Consider the following 18744-nt stretch of genomic DNA (forward strand, 5'->3'; position numbering starts at 1 on the left):
AACACGCAGAAGTTACTTTCTCACTGCGCTTGTCATGATGCTCATCTTAAAGAACAGAAAAGAAAGGTTGCACACGTCCAAATATATATTTTATTTTATATATATCGTTGCAAGTAAATTTTTAATTTTAAATATGAATAATTAAATATAAATAATTATTTAAAGAAGTGTATCTTTATTCATAACAAGGTTTATTTTTATTTTTGGGAGAATAAAATCTAAATGTAATTTATCTAAAAAATTGTTTTTTCCCTTAACATTAAATTATTATTTTCACGTATGTACATCAATTGTACAATTATTAAATATCAATAGTATTTTAGTATTAATATGTTTTAAACAATTTAAAAGCCAGTTATTTCATCTACGTGATTCATATCTTAAGTATATTTGTTTTTATAAAGGTGTTTTTAAGTTGAAAAAACATGAAGTTTAGCACTTTTTTACATATTTTTTTAATATATTAAAATTATTAAAAAAATCATTTGAAAATCACCAATTCAATACCTTTCAAGTTTAAATCCATTAAAAAAAACATTTTTAAACACAAATCAAAATATATTACGAAATACATCCTCCATCTCTAATCTATACTTTATAAGAAATTACTTCTCACACGTCCCAAGTCTTCTTCGATGGCTGCAGTTCTTGAGGGCTTGTTTCCTCAACAACATGCTATGTCGTCTTTGTTTTCTTGCGGCATAGTTGTGGCACCAACAAATGGGCTTTGCTTCCTTCCAACCCCTCTTCAAGGAAATAAAATATTGGGCCCTTTTCATTTCTTCATGTTTCCTTGAGGACTTCGGCGTTCAGAGCTCACAAGCTTGTGGGGAAGAAAGCAGGAAAGTGTAAGACTAAATCCAAATCCATCTAAACTGACCTGAATAATTTTTAAAAAAGTAGCTAAGAGCATTGTTTGCCTTTTTCCCCCTGTTTTTTCTTCTCCCTATCGTGATTTCCACTCCTGTTTGCAAAGGGTTTTCGTTTTTTAAAGCTTTAGTTGATTCAAGAAAGGTTCATGTTATTTTTTCTTATGATTTGATTATAGAAAAATTTTAAGAAAAAGAAGAAAGATTATGTTTTTGTTATGAATATGATGATTGTTCAGTCTTGAAATTATAATTGAAATATTAGAGTGTTATTTGACTTAAAATAAATTGATTTGATGGCTGAAATGATGAGTTTTAAAAGAATATATCATCTAGTTATGCAAAATGAGGTTTACAGGTTGAATGGAATTATAAAGATCTTGACTACTCAACCGACTAGATGGTTTTTATAATGGTTGATTAGTTGATTTGAAAATAGTGTTTTATTGGTTTTGTTGGGTTTGATTAATTTAAGTTATATATATATATTTGATATAGTAAAACAATTTACCATTATATTTATGTTTTGAGATTTAAATTTAAAGTTTAATCTTATATGTTACTATGTTTTAAATTATTTTTTATTTTTTTTTATATTTATTATAGATTTTATTGACATTTCTCTCTTAACAATCTTCAGTAATGTTTAGTTTTACATTCATTTGTTTTTTATTTTTTTTTCTAGTGAGTAAAATGATTTTTAATATTTATGTAATATAAATAAATAAATAAATTGATTATAAATAAATATTTTGAAAGATTCTAAAGTATTGCATATTTTTAAATAACTTATTTTTTTAATATGTTTATTCTAAAGTTTAGCATAGATAAAATATCCTTTTAACACTACTTATTACTAGTCATGAATTTAACATTACTACTGATTACTAGTCATGGATTTAAAATTCAGATTATGATAGAAAAAGTTACAGCTCAATATGTTATAGCCAGAAGTAGTCAAATTTAAGGACATCACAACCCCAAATAATGATCTTAAGCTACACAAAAAAAATTTAGTATTGTTTTTTTAAAATATTTTTTATTTAAAAATATATTAAAATAATTTTTCACGTAAGTGAGGTTCTGACCTAACGGTGGGAGAAGCTTGTCCCCTTCCTTCGCACCTGAATTCAAACCTCATCATGCACGTCTGTCACCCCCGCGATACCTTACCTGCTCACTGGGCTTGCAGGATGTTAAGTGGACCGTGGAGATTAGTCATGGTGCATGTAAGCTGGCCCGGACACCCCACGTAAATAAAAAAAAAATGATCTTAAGCTACACAAAAAAAATTTAGTATTGTTTTTTTAAAATATTTTTTATTTAAAAATATATTAAAATAATTTTTTAAAATTTATTTTTCACATAACATTGAAAATACTAAAATAAAAAAAAATACTTCAAATATTTTTTTTTTTTAAAAAAACCCTTTCGAAACATGAAAACTGTTGAAAACAAACGATTTGAGACAAGCATCAATTATTAGACGCCAGAGGCAACTTTGCTTCATAAGCACCGATGAGTTTAAACCTGGATGATGTAAAATCCAATTTTCCAAGACACTTTGCATGCCCGAAAGAGAAAACATAAGCATCTCATGCTTAACACCATCCATTTGTGTTTTGTCATGTTCCAAGCACAGCAAAGTTTGGACTTCACAGATTATTTCCGATGAAGTTAGTTCAAGTCTTAACGATTCAGATGTTTTATAATAAACTTCGGATGCTCCACCATGTAAACTAAACAACCAGAGATAAGAAGTTTGGGAACACTTTCTTGGTTGCTCCACCACAAAGAATCATGGTACAACTTAATCATAGCTAAAACAGCTTGAAAATGTGAGCACTGATGGACACAGAACAGGCGGGGGAGATGTCCTCATCAAGTCAAAAAGCACGATCAAAGAGAAGATATTTTCCGATAAAGAGAGCTTGGCAAGTCTCCCTCACTAATAACAGAAGAAGAGCCCACCTTCATTTCCAAGAGCAAAAGGACAAAACATCATCAACTCTACATGCTTCTTCCTACAGCACCACACATAATCTAAACAAAACTCCATTTAGTCGTTCAAAAGACATACTTCAAGAGGTCACAAAATAACCAACTAATTCAAGAACCACCAAAACCATAAAAATATATCAAGCTTATAAAAATATATATTGCCCCTGTGGCGTTGTGCCCTTAACTAACTAGAAAGTGGCAAACTTAGCCTTGATTTAACCAAAGCATGGCAATTTCAGGTTTGGTCCTTGAACTGGCAAGAGTTGGACTGCTATTACCACTGCTATCAGAAAACGAGGCAAGTGTTTTCTGCAAGACCCCAGATGGAGAAGAGACTGTAGTAGCTGGAGGACTAATAGACTCACCATTTTCCATCATAGAAGAAGATTGATTGGTTCCTGTGGTGTTGCTTGTCCTCAGTTGTAACACCTCTGCCAAGGGGCCACCTGGGGTGCTGCTGGTGTTGCCACATTCTTGATTTCGATCTGATTTGATCAGGCCCAAACCCATTTGGATCTGACCCATTTCATCATCTGCAGACCTATTGCTTCCCATTGATAGACTGAGGGGGGAAAGATGGAGCTTCCCATCTGACGAAACAGAACTTGTGCTTCTAGAAATTGCATCATTAGACCATGCATCAGTAAAACTCCTTGGAGCCTCATCAAGAAACAGACTATATTGATTGCTTTGTTGGTCTTCTCTAGAATTAAAATTTCCAAATGAGTTCAAATTCAAAGACTCTCCTTGGTAATGCTGTTTGAGAACAGAAGCACAGTTAAAGGAACCTTCAGGAGCTAGTTCAATTTCTTTGTGCACTAGATGTGGCCATTGTTGATCATTTTTGGCTATTGGACCACCTTCCCCTTTCAACATCCAGTCCAAGCTCCTTAAGCACAAAATCACCAAAAATTAGGAACTAACCAAGGGAACAAGAAAAAACAAACCAGTTTCGCAAATCACAGTGTAGATTTCCCTCAAAATAATGTCTAATTACTAAAATCTAAAGATCAAACCAACCTGGGTTCCTTGAATGTGGAACCATAGGCTCCATTAACATCAAAAGTTGAAGTCTTCTCGCTGGTTTTGTTTACAAAAACTGGGGTCTGGATATGTGGCTGAGGCATAGGCCCAAAAAACTGATCGTGAGAGGCAGAGCCACTGTTGCTGTTGTTTATAGTGGGTTTAGAAATGGCTACGGTAACATGAGCTTCTGGACAAATAGCAGGATTATGGCGGTTCTTCTTGTTGTTGTTATTGCTTGCATTGAGTTCCACATGCTTTCTTGAACGGGGTCTGCCTCTATGCATATGACGCTCACAGTATTTCTGATCAGGTGCCACATCTCTTGAGCACCTCCATTTCTTCCCATCTGTTCTCCTACACCTCCCTGGCTCTAGATCTGCCCCATTTGAGAACCTTACATTCAATCCATTCCCCACTGCATGTGCTCAAAATAGCAAAAATTAACCACAAAGATTGCAACTTGGATGTACTTATGAATAACCCACCAAACCAAGAATATTTATTCATCAAGAAAAAAAGAAAAGATGTTGAGAGGTTTAGCGTTACTTCTTGGGGTTGAAATTAGAAATTGAGGAGGCACAGGGACTGAGGCCGTTATATAGTTGTATATCATGGCTTGTCTTTCAAGCTCTTTCCACTGTGTATTTGTAAAAGGAACCCCCAAAGACGCTGCCATATTGCCTCCTGCACTTAGCAAAAGAATTCATTGTTTTTGTCAGTCCACACAAACCTTGACTCTTGCTCTCATTAAGGTCTAATCTTTGAAAGTTGAACAGAGAAAATGAGAGAGACACTAAAAAGGAAAAACAGCTAGAAGTGGATAATACACTTATTGGAAGGAAAAGGAGAGAAATTTTTCCACAACCTGGGGATCTGAAGGGAGAAGCTGCTGTATAGATGCTTGTTTCAGAAATGTCAAAAGGCTTAAAATTCCTAACCCCAGCTACACCGCCACTGGTAGCACCACCAGCAACAACACGGTACATACGATCACTTATATTGCTCATCAAAGACTTGTTTCTATCACATGATGATGTGGGACCCTTGTCAAACAGTGGACGGTGGTGATTAACATGAGGAACTATCATAGGAGTACTAGAAGGAAATGATTGATGATGATCAATAGGTTGATGTAGCTTCACACCATAATCAACATTACTGCTACTACTAGTGGTGTTTATTTCCTTGGCTACCTTGTTTGAAACGTTTAAGCCACCATCTGTTGTCATCATAATGAAAAACAAAGAACAATTTTTTTTTGTCAATTTAGGAAATCCCCTTTTTCCATAAAACAAACCACAAGAACCTTTCTTGTACACAAATTTCAACCTTCTCCAATTTTCTTGCTTATGGGGCTTTCTTTTTAAAGATACCAAAGCAAGCTAGACCACCTTCTTTTGCCCCATGTATTTAATTTCAAGCATATAGGGGGCTTATCTTTATTTCTGAAGGAGAAAAAAATTCTCTCTGTATCTCTCTAGTGGGTGGGGTGGAGTCATTTAGGCTTGATGTGGGATTTGATGATAGAGGAATGGGTTGCCGCCATTCTTAGCCTTTGCTTTGCTTCCGTGCTTCCAACATTCGCAATCTTGAGGCGGGCAGTAGTAGTAGACAAGTTAGTAAAAGCGAACCCTCTCTCATCATTATTACTCTCTGTCGTTTTCTGCATGTAAAAGCTAGCACCAGCCGTAGATTTTGTTGTTTTTCTTTATAAAATTATCCCGATAAATTTAAAAATAAATAAAATATTATTATTTAATTTCTTTTTGATGAAACGGTATAATTTAAACTGCAATATTTGATAAATATCATATTTTTATCATGCAATCATTCATGTCGGACAATTTAAAATAATGTATTTTACAAGAATGATGTTAATTAAAATATAAATAAATTAAAAGCTATATCAAACACATAGTGTTATTTCTTTTTTTATAAAAAATACCCCTAACATCCTCATTTTTCTCTTGAAAAAACCATTAAACATCCGGTAAAAATAATAATTATAATTTGTTAAATCATTATAATATTTATATATTATAATGGAATGTGTAAAAAAATGAAATATTTGGAAAGATATTTCATGTGCTTATTGACGAAGACTATATAATTTTATGTATGAGTATAATATTATGGGTTGTACAAATCTCAAGAAAGTTTCTCTATATGAATATATACGTGATACAAGTAACAAGATGAGCATATTCATCGTGTAAATAATATATTAATATATTTTTTTATGATTAATATATATTAATAGTTGAGTTTTATGTATTTTTATTTTTATTTAATATTAATTTTTTATTAATATTAGATTGATTTCTTGCTATGGGAGAGTTGAGAGACTATTTCTTGATGATGTCATAATAAAAAACGAGGCTATTCAAATAAGAATAGAAGCTGAATCCGGTCGTGCTTCTGATAAGTCTAAATTATCTATTAGATGATGTAAATATAAATAAATAGATGAATTATGTTTATATATTTTAAGATTATATAAGTATTGAATTGTTTTATATTTATTTTTTATGTATGTGTATATATAATGCATTTATGAGGCTATTTGTGATTACTGAATGTGATAATGGATCTTATATTTATTTTTCATGTATGTATGAGTGTGTGTGTGTAATGCATTTATGAGGTTATTTGTGATTATGAAATATAAAAATGTATAGAGTTTAGTTAGAATTTATTGATTGCAATTTTTGTGGTTTTTTGGAGATGCAGTTTTTTTAAGTATGACAAAAATTTAGGTATTGTTTATGAAAAAACATTTATATGAATTTTGATAAAACAATAAATATCTTAATTCTCTAAACTCATTAAGTAAATAAAATTTTAGATTAACAAAAACTATAATTTTATAAAAACATTTAGGTTTAGAATAGGAAAATAATCCAAAAATTTATAATAGCAAAAATGATCATATCGTTTTAGTAATAATTTAACTGTTTTATCAAATATCTAGTTATTTAGAAATATGATATTTTTTTATTAATGTTGCAATTGTGAACCATAATATTAATTATCATGGTTTTAAAGCACAACATGTATCAAATGTTGCATTTATGAACCACAATATTATTAAAATATTATATTTTTAAATTATAATATCTTTAAAAAATTGTGTTATTTCACCTAAACTTTTTCATCTTTTTATTTTAATGTTTAATTATATTTTATATACTAATTACCTAATTTATCCTCTCTCTTTTTTTTTGTGGGATTTAGACACGCCCACCCAATCTTCCTCCTCCGTAACCTTCCACCTTTACTTGACCGCCGTTCAGCATCAGCATTGAAAATTGGCATGTCTCAAAAATCTTGCCTAACCTATTCTCTAAGAAATCAAAGGTTGCTTTTTGACAAAGTCTGATGATTTAAGTGTAGTTTATTAATTACAAGTTTAGCTCTTCAAGTTTTTCTAATGTTTAACGTTATTCTTTCACATTCTAACGTTTCAAATTTGAGAATTAAACCTTAATTAAATGGAAGCATACAACATTAATCATCTAACTGTAAACCTTCAAGTTTCTTTTTGCTCGAACTAAACCCCTTTAAGCTATTGCTTCATCAATTGTGATGATTTATCCAGAAATTCAAGCAGCTTAAGATAAAATTTATGTGTTAGATAATATTATTCTCCTGATTTTAGCAATTTTATTCCTTTTTCCTTGCCAAAGTAACTAGTGATTAATACTCTGTGTGTTAAGCCAAGAATTGTTGATAATTAATACCTGTAATTTTTTTTTTTTATAGATTTTAATACTCTCCAGTACTTAACTATGTGTTTTTTTTATAAAGAATAAAAGAATAATTTAAAAAGAAAATGAAAATATGTATTAAGAAATTATTTCAACCTCAAGAGATTGCCCCCCTCCTTTCAAGGATCCAATGTACTTTTATTCATCATGATACTTATTATTTGATAGGAGGAAAGATTAAAAAATCATTACTAAAAGCATTAAAGCATCTTTTATATATTAAAAAGAATAAATTTTTAACTCATCAAAATCTCATGATTTAATATAAAATTTAATAAAATTGTCAAAATTATATATATTTAAACTTAATATTTAATTTAGCACGAGGATTGCAAGGATTATACATATTTAGGTTGAGTGTTTAATTGAGTTAACTGATATTGAATCTAATAATTTACAAAACTTATATATTTTCAAGTTTAGCACTCCACTAAACTCAAAAATATTGATTTTGGTAATTTGTTAAACTTAATTTAATTTAAAAATATTGAGTTATTACCTTATCATCTCTTTTTTTTTTTAAATTTTAAACATGAATTTAAAATATATATATATAAAAGAATTCATCCATCAAATTAGAATTCATTAACTTCTGTTAGGTCATTAAATAAAAAAAGCAACAACTGAGTAATTAAAATGAAGGGATAGTGTGGTTGTGGTCTAGCGAGGAAAGGAATTTATTCTCTTTTTCTGCATCCAAGTTCAATTTTCTCTTTGCATACATGTTATTTCTGGAATGTTTTATCTATTAGCCGAGTTTATAGGATATTTAGTGAATCAAAAAATTAATTACAATATATATAAGTTGATCCACACATCCCAAGTTATAAAAAACAAAAAATAAAGAGATAGCATTTAAGATTTCATTATACAGTATACATTTTATCCTGATCATAAATTTGAAATATTTTTTATTGAGCAATGTATCATTGTTTTGTATGAAAATTCTATCTTAAAACTTTGATTAGAAAAAAGCTATAATTTACAGCTTAATTAAACCTATATTCTCAAACGACAACAACAAGAGTTACACCATTAACAAACAAAAAATACAATGAGATATGATGATGGAAATCATATTAATTACGTTTATATGAAATTGAATAGATTGTTTGTTCTCGTAAATATATTGTTTAAGTCAAATTATATTTTTGAAAATTTTGGTTTTTTAACTTTAAATTATTTTTTATTTTTTAATGTAATAATTTTAAAAATAAAAAAATATTATTTCAATATTTTTTAAATAATAATAATTTTTAAAAACAACTTCGATTTAAATGTCTAAATAGCTGTTTGCTAAAGTGCTAGACGAACCTCATCATCAGTATTTCTGTCGTCATAAACACCGTTAGAGGCGCACACTCCAAGCCTCGGGAGATGCACAAGGCCATAGATTGGGGCCACTTCAAGGTCCATTGAATGTGATGCATTAACAAGTTGCTCAGATGATCCATGTCTAGATAGAGGAGGAGGCACCACCCTTCGCCTCCATTCAAATACACAACTTATGATATAAAAAATTATCGAGCAAAAGAGTCATCTCCATTTTTATATTTAAAGATATTAAATATCTGTACCCTTCACTGTGAATGTGAAAAGGCTTCTGTATCTTAGATAAATGAAGATGGAGCCCTACATAACTTATGATAAAAAAAATTATCGAGCTAAAGAGTCATCTCCATTTTTATATTTAAATATATTAAATATCTGTACTCTTCACTGTGAAGGTGAAAAGGCTTCTGTATCTTAGATAAATGAAGATGGAGCCCTACGATTGTCGTCCCTGTCAATACCCTGGCCATGGGAGAGTGCAGTTCAACCATCACACAGAGAGTGAGGCTAGAATATCAATGTAGTGGAAATTAAGACGCGGATGTGACCAGACATGGGAGAGTGGGGCTGTGGTTGACAAAGAGAAGGAGAATTCTTTGGCATGCGACAACGTAATTATTAGTTTTTGATTGTAGTAATCTGTGTCACAAAATTGGGTCCATTGACGAGACCTGTTTCGATTCGCTGGCTGCTTGGGGATGACTTGCAGGCTGAAAAAAAAAGCCATTGATCCGCTCTCAGGCTTTCTTACTTACTCAACTGGGTTTGATGCTGTATGGTGATTTTGAATTACAAAAATATGGCTCCCATTTTTTTGTACTTGGATTACAGAATGGATCATTCACGTCTTTTCAACGTACTTTTTTTAATCTACAAGTAGTCATTTCCGAAAGCTTCAGAACTTGCAATATTTATGAATCTCCCCAGTTAATCTACACAATGACCACACATTTGTCCTTACAGAAAGAAGGTAGACAATATTGCTAGTTGTTCCATCCCAAGTCGACCAAGATTGTTTGAAGTGTTTGATCTTACCTTTGAATCCCTCCCATCAAAGAGCTGGGGTGAATTTTATAATAAGATTGTGTGGAAGTTGAGGCAGCAGGTTCCCTAGGAAGATTGCCAAAGGTATGGGAGGGGATAGCTTTTAAAAAAAGTGTCATGGCCATTATCATGAAGCAAGAGAAAGGGCATGCACATAGCAATAACATTAATAAGGCCCTTCTCTATGGGAGGTTGGAGAAGACAGACAGAAGCAGAATCATGCAGTAGGCCAAGCCAAATAAACAGCCTTCTCTTGCTCCTGGATCTTATGAAACATGGTGGTTAATGAAGGGAGAGGTGCCTAAGCAAGGGGTGAAAGAGGACAGTATGGACCGCCTGCCTGGCTTATGCCTGTAATTAAACTTTTAAATCCTCACTTTTTTTCTTGGAAGAAGCTATTTTTTATTTTTATTTTTCGTTCTCTTTGGGAATGGACTTGCTTTTCATTCCCAAGGACCACCTAGCCCGCTAGCTGCATGGTCAGGACCATGTAATTATTGTTGGGAGAAATAAACATGTGCGTTGGTTATGGATCTTATAGGCCTAGTTACAAGACTGGTCCGAGCTTGCGGGTCAATTTATTGACTCGAGGTTTGGATTACGCTGTTTAGAGAGTGAAAAACCCGAAACCTTTTTCTCAAAAAACGATATTATTACAAGACATGACTTGAAGATGAAGCTAAAGACTTTCATATGTATAAAATTTATTTATACATTATTACTCAGTCATAGAACACACAACCCCGTCTGATGGTTTCTATTAGGGGCAGGATTCAACATCGTCAGATGGACGGGGTTGGGTGTTCTATGAGTAAGTAATAGTGTGTGTGTGTCTCTCTAGATTACTTAGTGCACTCTTGTTGCTAAAAATCTACCAGATTATAATGATTAACCAGGTAGGTCTTTTATTATTTACTTTGTATCATTTAGTGTGTGTGTGTTTTTTTCTATTCTTAAAATGTGATGCAGCAGCCATATCCTTGCAAGTCAGCTCTTTTGGGTTTCATAAGTTTAACGTACATTTTATTGAGTTTAATTTTATTATACCGAAGAGACTGAGAGAAGCAGGTCCGTCCGTCGGTAACGAGTATCCCAGTCAATTTTCTATTATCTTCATACAAATTTATTAAGAAATAAATAAATAAAATTAAATATATAAAATATGCACCATTTATTATTCAATATAAAATAAAATTATATATATATATAATTTTATTTTATATTGAATAATAAATAGCAGTCAGCTTCCAGTTATTTTATATTATTATTTTATATTTTATATTGAATTAATGCGATCCCTCTTCTTTTCCATTATTATCTTAATTTTGCAAGGTGGAAAAAGGAGGTGCACAGAAAGAAGAGGATATTATCTATTTCCCGTTTTAGCAGCTTGAATGGTCAATTCTCAACAAACGAGTCATTCCAGCTCTATAAGTACATTGTGCAGATAAGTCTGAGATTTGTCGTTTCTTATTGGATGCTACCACTCTCTAGAGCTGAAGCCATGAAACCATTGAAATGCAGAACAGTAATTACCAATGATACAAAGGATGCACAATGGCTATGCTCCAGTGTCAGTCCTGCCAAGAAGGCAAGGGTCTTGAATGAGTGATCTTGATCCAGTTTCAAATTGCTGCTTTTGCATTTAATTGTTTCCTCCAGGAATTGAACAGCACGCTGGCACCAAGTAGTTTGAGCACATCAGTTGATTGCCCTTGTGAAGGATATCGTCCCCTGCAGTACTTCCTGCCTCTAAACTGGTTACAGTCACAGAAAACTTGTGCCCAGAGTAAGGTCGTTCAAATTTGACAAAATCTGAGCACGTGTTGTTCCAATCTGTTGGGCAATTTCAACCTGTTCCTCCAACGGGATCATCTCATAACTGCAAAATGGAACATCTGGATTTAGTCCGGTAGACAAAGTAGTAATCATGACAGATGACAATCCATGAGCAAATGCCAGCCTATGGATGCCTCGCATTCACTGGATTCACAGCAATGACAACCCATCCCAACATTCTAGTTATTTAATGAGATCATGTAAGAAACAGATCATAAATAGCCTTGACAACATGGTGCGATTGCCAACCAAAACTGTATTAGTAGTAATTTATATCTCTCTCATTTCTCATTGAAGCAAACGCAAATGAGAAACTTTGTCAATGGTTAGTTATATACTTCTTATAAATGAGTATGCTCGCTTTAAGACTTAGGCCTACTTATAAATTGAAAGCTTACTTGGCCTCAGATAAACAAGTTGTTAATCAGCCTTTACCACCCCCATTTAATCAGGTTGTTAACTTAACAGGACGAACTTACTAGGAAAGCATTTCACAATCAACTATGCTTTCAGGGCCAGGTCGGTGAGCCTTTCCATCAGAGCGGAACTGGCGGAATGATTTTGGGTTTAAACCAGCTACATGGGGAACAGCATCAACAAGTTTCTTCTGCAGTGACTGCAGCCTACGAAATGTGAGCTCATCAAGAGGTGCAATACAACCTATGCTGCCGTCCAAGGTACCAAACAGTAAAGCAAAGCGATTGGTCTTGTCAGAAACTGGAGCAGCACCACTTCGATCAAGTGAAGGGGAAAGCATTTGCAACCTCATGAACTTAGTAACAAGGGCACCAACATGAAATTCAGCCCTTGAAAGCAGTTTCTGTCCTTTCCAACTCTCAGACATCTTTGGTGCATAATAGAATATCTGTTGTCACCAAAAAAAATAAATTGAAAATCAGTGAAAACAGAACCAACTTCACCCCATTCTGCTAATCCTTGTTTCCATTCAAAAATATTCTCAAAGTACAACAATGAGCAAAAAGAATCTCTAGCAACAGAAATGCATGTAGATTGCATAAAAATCATAACAATGTGTAATCAAAATTCAAATTCATTGGCGATTTGTATATTCATGAATTCTATGATGGCAGTAATTTAATTTCCAGCCTCATATTTGTCGCATCTTTACTTTTGGTTGCAGATATATTATGTTTGACAAAACAACTGCCAATTCAAAATCTAAATTTGCTCAGGTTTCTACATTCATTTTCTGTTTGAGCTAAGAAACTTCACAGTTTTAAGTCAATAATGCACCCCTTAATATGGCAATGATAAGACTAGCCATGGCCTGTTAAGGGATTTCACCTGTCTAAAAATACAGTTAAGGACTTACCAGGTGAAGTGGCAAAGGTGAATACAGTACTGAAGGTCACTCAAATTTCCAGAACAACGAAGATGATTTAGTCAAAAGCAGAAGAGGAAGTTAAGATAAAAACCAACTTCACAGTAGATATTGAAGGTATCAAAATTTCTAGTCTACTTGCAAGTTTTTCATCATATTGAAATTTATATAATTTTATCTCACCATTCTAATGCTGTCAACCAAAAACCATATCAGACAACATCAATGAAAGCAACATGTGATAAAGCCCAAACCTGAACATTCTTTTGTTCATCTGAAACCACAAGGCTCAAAGTACTTCCATCAATCAAAAACTCTGTTGAGAAACAATCAAGGGAGGCAAAATCCTTCGCCAGCAAGCTGAGCTGAGCCCCCTGCTCCTTCCAACTAAGAAAGTATATGCTTTTGTGGATGTCACCCAAGAGAATAAAATTCTTCACCTGCAATTGCATGTAGAAAAGAAAGCATTAAGCAGGTGCATATGTTACATGAAAAAGACAGGATGCAGTGCTTCTATCAATGCTTCTACCTAACATGTTATGTTGGCGAGCCCTGCTGCAATACTGATCTAAACTTAGAAGTAACTAATCTCACTGGATAAATTTTCACGACAAAAACCATCTATTTTCCATAAATTGAGAAAGGGTAATAAAGACAAACCAAACACAACAGTTTTTAACAAATACCCATCATTGTTATTGGATAAAGCAAATCTGGTCAAAATGATTCAATCAATATCAGAAAGTACAATTCACATCTTTGAAATCCCCCCCACCCCTTATATTTTATTTTTTTCTCCTTTTCAAATGCAATAGCAACAAGCAGAAAAAAAGTGAATCAACTTTACAACAGATAGCTGTGTAAAGAAAAGTTCAGAAGAGATGCTGCCGTTGAGTGTCACTTACAATATTTAGGCTCACGACATATAACGGTGGAGCATCAGAAAAGGCAACACCAGTCAACTCTGTACCGGTCCACTTGTGTAAAATAATTTTTGGACCAGAAGCTATCAACAGATGCCCTTGAAGTGAGGCTAAAGCAGATATAGCGCCTTTCAATTCCTTAGAATAAACTTCTGAAACCTGAAGAGCACAGTGATGAAATCAATACTGATGAATGCAGACGTTTGAAAGACAGATTGGTTTAAGGGATTGCTGTAGTGGATTAGTTATGTAATAACTAGTTGAACATAAAACAGAAGGATTTATAAGCAAAGAGAGAACTATCAAAAAACATACCAAAATCTGAGAATTTTCTGGATTTTTCACTACAGAAAACAGCAGAATACGTCCTCTAGCAGCAACATCCTCCCCTTGCACATAAGCAGTCCCAACAGCCAAAAGTGTTTCATTTTCCTTTGTACTTGTATTCTGTGTTGAGGTACTATGTGAGTGAAAAATGGATCTTATTATAATTATGTTGAAAATCAGAAACAATGGCATCAGAAAACAATCTAGAGTTACAAAAGTCAACACTGCTTAGCTGGTATGATGGTCCTTCTCTCGAAGTTTAGATATTCCATGGCGTCTTCCTTTTAACAATTCCACTCTCTAAACCTCATTTTTACCCTTGAATCTCTCTTCATGTTATAGAATTTTCTTTCTTGTTTTTATGAAAATAAACTCTCTTACTCTCTCAAAAAGTCACTCTCCCAAGGAAAGTTGCAATGTATACACGGATTATTATCCGACCAACCACTCACACACTCCATCTCTCATAAAAAAGAAAAGATGCTATAAAGATATAATAGCAAAGTAGATGAAGGGATGGAAGAAGTCACTTACAAACAATGAAACCATTCGTACAGTCAATGCATTTTCAGAAGTCTGCATTGGGATTGTAGCCTTAACTTGCCAAGGGCCATTAGATGGTTCCAAAATCCGAATCTCAAATTCATCTACACTGTAAGTTCGGTGTATTTCATCAGAACTCAAATTATGATTCTCAATCTGATGGCCAACTTCTTGATCAACCAGTGATGAAAGAACTTGATTTACTGGCTTTTGAACCTGCAGAAGAATGTGAAAGTGGCATTACAGCTGCAGGCTGCGCTCCATTTAAAAAATCAAAAAGGCCACACAGAACTATATCATCATCAATATAATGTATAAGATGCCAGTATGACATGTTCAGGTAGAAGTTGCTACGCCACACTATAGTCAAGACTTGGATGTCCATGTAGACAAACTATTTAATTTCTTTTGGCTAGTGAAACTTGGGAACTGGAGAGTGAAAAATTTAACCAAATATAAAAGTTGTACTCATTCCACTTCCAAGAATACTAAAACATCATTTCTTTAATACAGTGATTTATTTCAGAAATCAGTCTGTAAATGAAGCAAGCAATAACAGAAGTTATAAAGGAAGCAAAGCAGATGTTGATTACTCCAGACGAACATGGATCCAAAAGGATAAGTGCACAGTGTAGGAATCAACTCTCTCCCTCTCTCTCCTTTCCCACTATTTTTTCTGTTTTTGGCTAGCAAACACTTTGTTGGAAGAAAGGATAAGTGCAGTGTAGGAATCAACTCATCCCAACCTTGTTTTCTTTTTCTTTCTTTTTTTTTATCTTACCCAACCTAGTGTTTTAGATTTGAAGCTTGTCAGTATTAATATATGTCCCCAAAACCTTTCTGCCGCCATCCTTGCAGGTCCCTGGCAAGTTCTCACTTCCAATCAGGCTTTTATTTTCCTCTCTCTCACTTCCAATCAGGCTTTTACTCTCTCTCTCTCTCTCTCTCTCTCTCACACACACACACACACACACTTACTTATCCAGTCCCCCCTTCAACAAAATTGGGTCACCAAAATGACCAATCCAGATTGTGCTCCAAGATGATTCAATATGAAATTGTACTGCTATTCAGAACATGTAACGTAAATATATTTGCATATCCACAAATCCAGTAAATATGGGAAAGACACCGTAAAAAATAACCTAAATAGGAAAATAGAGGATACTCCTATTAAGACTATTTTGATAACAAATAAAGCAAAATTTTCAATATGAACATTGTCTTTAACAATCAAAGACACCTTGGTAATTAACTATCAGTTCTCAAAGTTTCTCTTAGTTCTCTATCATACAATCCAAACTGAATTCCCATAACCAGCCATATATGATTTGGACCAGGCACTGTCCATGTCAGAATTATGCCCACAAAAACGCTGTTTTGACGATCTAAGAAAATACACTTCACAAAAACTAGCAATGCAAGAAAAAATTAGATAGAAAGAGAAGACACTTACAGGAACTGAAACTATGAGAGGGTATAAATTCCTCTCTGCAAAATAAGTCACTTGATGTGGAGTTCCTTTCAAAGGAATCTAACAAGAAAACAAAATTTCTAATGAGCACATTGATGCCTGTAATCGACTATCAACTCTCATATGGACAGATGATAGAGGAAACATGAATGAGAAAAGAGGAGCACCTTTTGCACTGGCCAGTAGTTGTCATAACTCGAGACAGATGACAGGTGACAAATCTTCAAATTTCCCTGTAAGATAGGAAAATGAAAAATGAATTCCACCCAACCTCAAAAGTTCTAATTTATTCTATCAAAGCATCAAACAGAGAATAAGAATCTTATAATTGTTCAACCTGCGACGTGACATAAATGAGCCCATGATTACAATTAACAGTGTGAAGAACAGTGAAGGCAACAATAGATCCATCACATAGCTGCAAGAAAATCATATATAACAACACGAGAGTGAGATGAAGTGAAAGAAAAACAGGCACTTATCAAGTACCATGCTTGCTTAGGCAGTAAAAATGTCAAGAGACATCAAATTTGAATCATTAGATAGCAATTCAAATTGCCAAGAGCTTACCTGTGGATGAACTCGCAGTCGCTCTCTAAATACCATAAACCAAGCTGGTCTTGATCCAGAAAGGAAAAAACCTTGATAACCACTAATATTCTTGAAAGTTGTAATCCTTTGGCATGAGGTTTCACTTGACGTTTCCTCCCTAGTATACGTGTCCAAAGGGACCCGAACGAATCGCAGATTTCTAAGCCTTGAAGCACTGATGCTGCTAGCACCAACAGAATTTTGAGCAGAAACAGAATCTTCTAGTTTAGATGTACCATCTGGACCTTCAAACAGGTATGCGTGGTAACAAAGAATTGTCCCATCAGTCAATATTCCAAAAAGAAAAGGGCGACTGTGACGTCCAGACCATCTCAGCATAGCCAATTCGACAACCTTCATGTTTTGAGTACTTTCTTTTCTGCCAGCACCAGCAACTTCTTCTTTCACCCCCTTCATCATATCTTTAGCAGGTTCCCCCGTGCAGGTATCAAGGAGATGAGTTTTTCCAGAGACAAATTTATCCACAAAGAACACAGAATTGAAATTTGGCACATCAAATATTTCAAGGGCACCAGTCTCATAACAAACAACACAGTATATATCACCCTGCTCATGAGCTCCACTGTCAGCACCATCAATAGCCTCGCTAATTCCAGTAGAAAGCCATGCATCTGTACTTGTCTTCCGGAGCCATGGCTCTGGCCCTTTATCATGATACAGTGTGCAGGCAGATACTGATTTCGTTGAGCTCTGAAAGGCAGACGGAGTGTTTACAGAAACTGTACAAGCAGAAGGATCTGAAATTCCAAATTAAACATGTCCCTTGTTAAAAATTTCAGAAAAGAAAAAAGAAAAGAAAAATCTGTTAAACAAACAGAGAAGAAAAAAAACACGGTTTCACAATACAACAAGGGCATGCCATGCCTGTACAAAGGCATATGAAAACAGATATCATTCACCCAGATAGAATTGTTGGATCATATAGTATTATTACTGCAGTTGATTAACATTTACAGCCACCTGACTGTAAAATCCAATACCTTGGATGTTTCGGTTCAAACTTTAAACCTTAAGCAACTTGAAAAAATTAACAATAGCAGTGTCAAACTACCAGATTCTTCAAATCAATATCAATGACAGCAATTCCAGATGATATATGCAGCAGTGTCAAACAACCACATTCTTCAAATTAATATCAATTACTGCAATTCCAGATGATATATGCCAAAACAATAGAGATTCACCATCTGAGGAACCTAATCTAGACAGAAGTGGTAGTTCCTACAAACTAGTCCAGACAACTGAATCAAAATGTTACTGGGATTCGGAGGGAACTTAAGGGTGAAGGAAAAGATATGAAAGATATTGTTGTGGAAGAATGGACTGCACATGAAGAAGGATCAAACATTTCCATGTGGAAAATAACCCATATTTCACTCATGAATATTTCTGATCCCTCCGTTTTGAGTAGGATCAAACTTTGTGGGCCCATGAAGAAGGAAATTGTCCTTTCATTTCCTTCTCATCACTCCAAACAACCAAACATGAAAAAAAATCCAGTTCTATCCTTCACTCCTCCCTGCAGTATAGAAGCATCATCAATATGGTTGGAGAAGAATGACAATCATGGTTGCACTTTTGAAAACCGCAAGCTTCTTTCTATATTCCTTGGTGTTGTCAAAGGCAAAAGGCAATAAAAGTGCCC

At 33.8% G+C, this 18744-nt stretch overlaps 2 protein-coding genes and 1 long non-coding RNA gene across 4 annotated transcripts in view; 1 reads left to right on the forward strand and 2 right to left on the reverse strand.

Annotated features, from left to right (window-relative positions):
* LOC105139087 (uncharacterized) overlaps window positions 1-18744 on the forward strand; it is a 21988-nt gene continuing 3244 nt past the window's right edge. The window contains exons 1-2 of the long non-coding RNA XR_844918.1: window positions 1-11; window positions 17922-17933. This is a non-coding gene — a long non-coding RNA (uncharacterized LOC105139087). The remainder of the gene's footprint in view (window positions 12-17921; window positions 17934-18744) is intronic.
* LOC105139086 (growth-regulating factor 1-like) lies at window positions 2783-5487 on the reverse strand. 2 transcript variants are annotated; one of them, XM_011045409.1, is made up of 4 exons: window positions 4762-5487; window positions 4446-4580; window positions 3891-4311; window positions 2783-3759 (listed from the first exon to the last, which is right to left on the reverse strand). In XM_011045409.1, the coding sequence occupies exons 1-4, from the start codon at window positions 5126-5128 to the stop codon at window positions 3075-3077; spliced, it is 1608 nt and encodes a 535-aa protein (XP_011043711.1). In that variant the 5' UTR covers window positions 5129-5487; the 3' UTR covers window positions 2783-3074. The 2 variants fall into 2 exon arrangements, with proteins under 2 accessions (XP_011043711.1, XP_011043710.1); XM_011045408.1 differs by having other exon boundaries at window positions 4443-4580.
* The window catches only part of CPSF160 (cleavage and polyadenylation specificity factor 160), an 18633-nt gene continuing 11274 nt past the window's right edge, over window positions 11386-18744 (reverse strand). The window contains exons 17-26 of the mRNA XM_011045407.1: window positions 17058-17836; window positions 16825-16905; window positions 16655-16720; window positions 16470-16547; window positions 15005-15229; window positions 14459-14590; window positions 14126-14302; window positions 13475-13660; window positions 12358-12743; window positions 11386-11921 (exon numbers count right to left, since the gene is read on the reverse strand). Of these exons, the coding sequence (XP_011043709.1) occupies window positions 11807-11921; window positions 12358-12743; window positions 13475-13660; window positions 14126-14302; window positions 14459-14590; window positions 15005-15229; window positions 16470-16547; window positions 16655-16720; window positions 16825-16905; window positions 17058-17836 (2225 nt within the window). The 3' untranslated portion in view covers window positions 11386-11806. The remainder of the gene's footprint in view (window positions 11922-12357; window positions 12744-13474; window positions 13661-14125; window positions 14303-14458; window positions 14591-15004; window positions 15230-16469; window positions 16548-16654; window positions 16721-16824; window positions 16906-17057; window positions 17837-18744) is intronic.

The sequence above is a fragment of the Populus euphratica genome, unplaced genomic scaffold (genome assembly GCF_000495115.2).
Source record: "Populus euphratica unplaced genomic scaffold, PopEup_1.0 scaffold121.1, whole genome shotgun sequence".
Lineage (NCBI taxonomy): Eukaryota > Viridiplantae > Streptophyta > Magnoliopsida > Malpighiales > Salicaceae > Populus > Populus euphratica.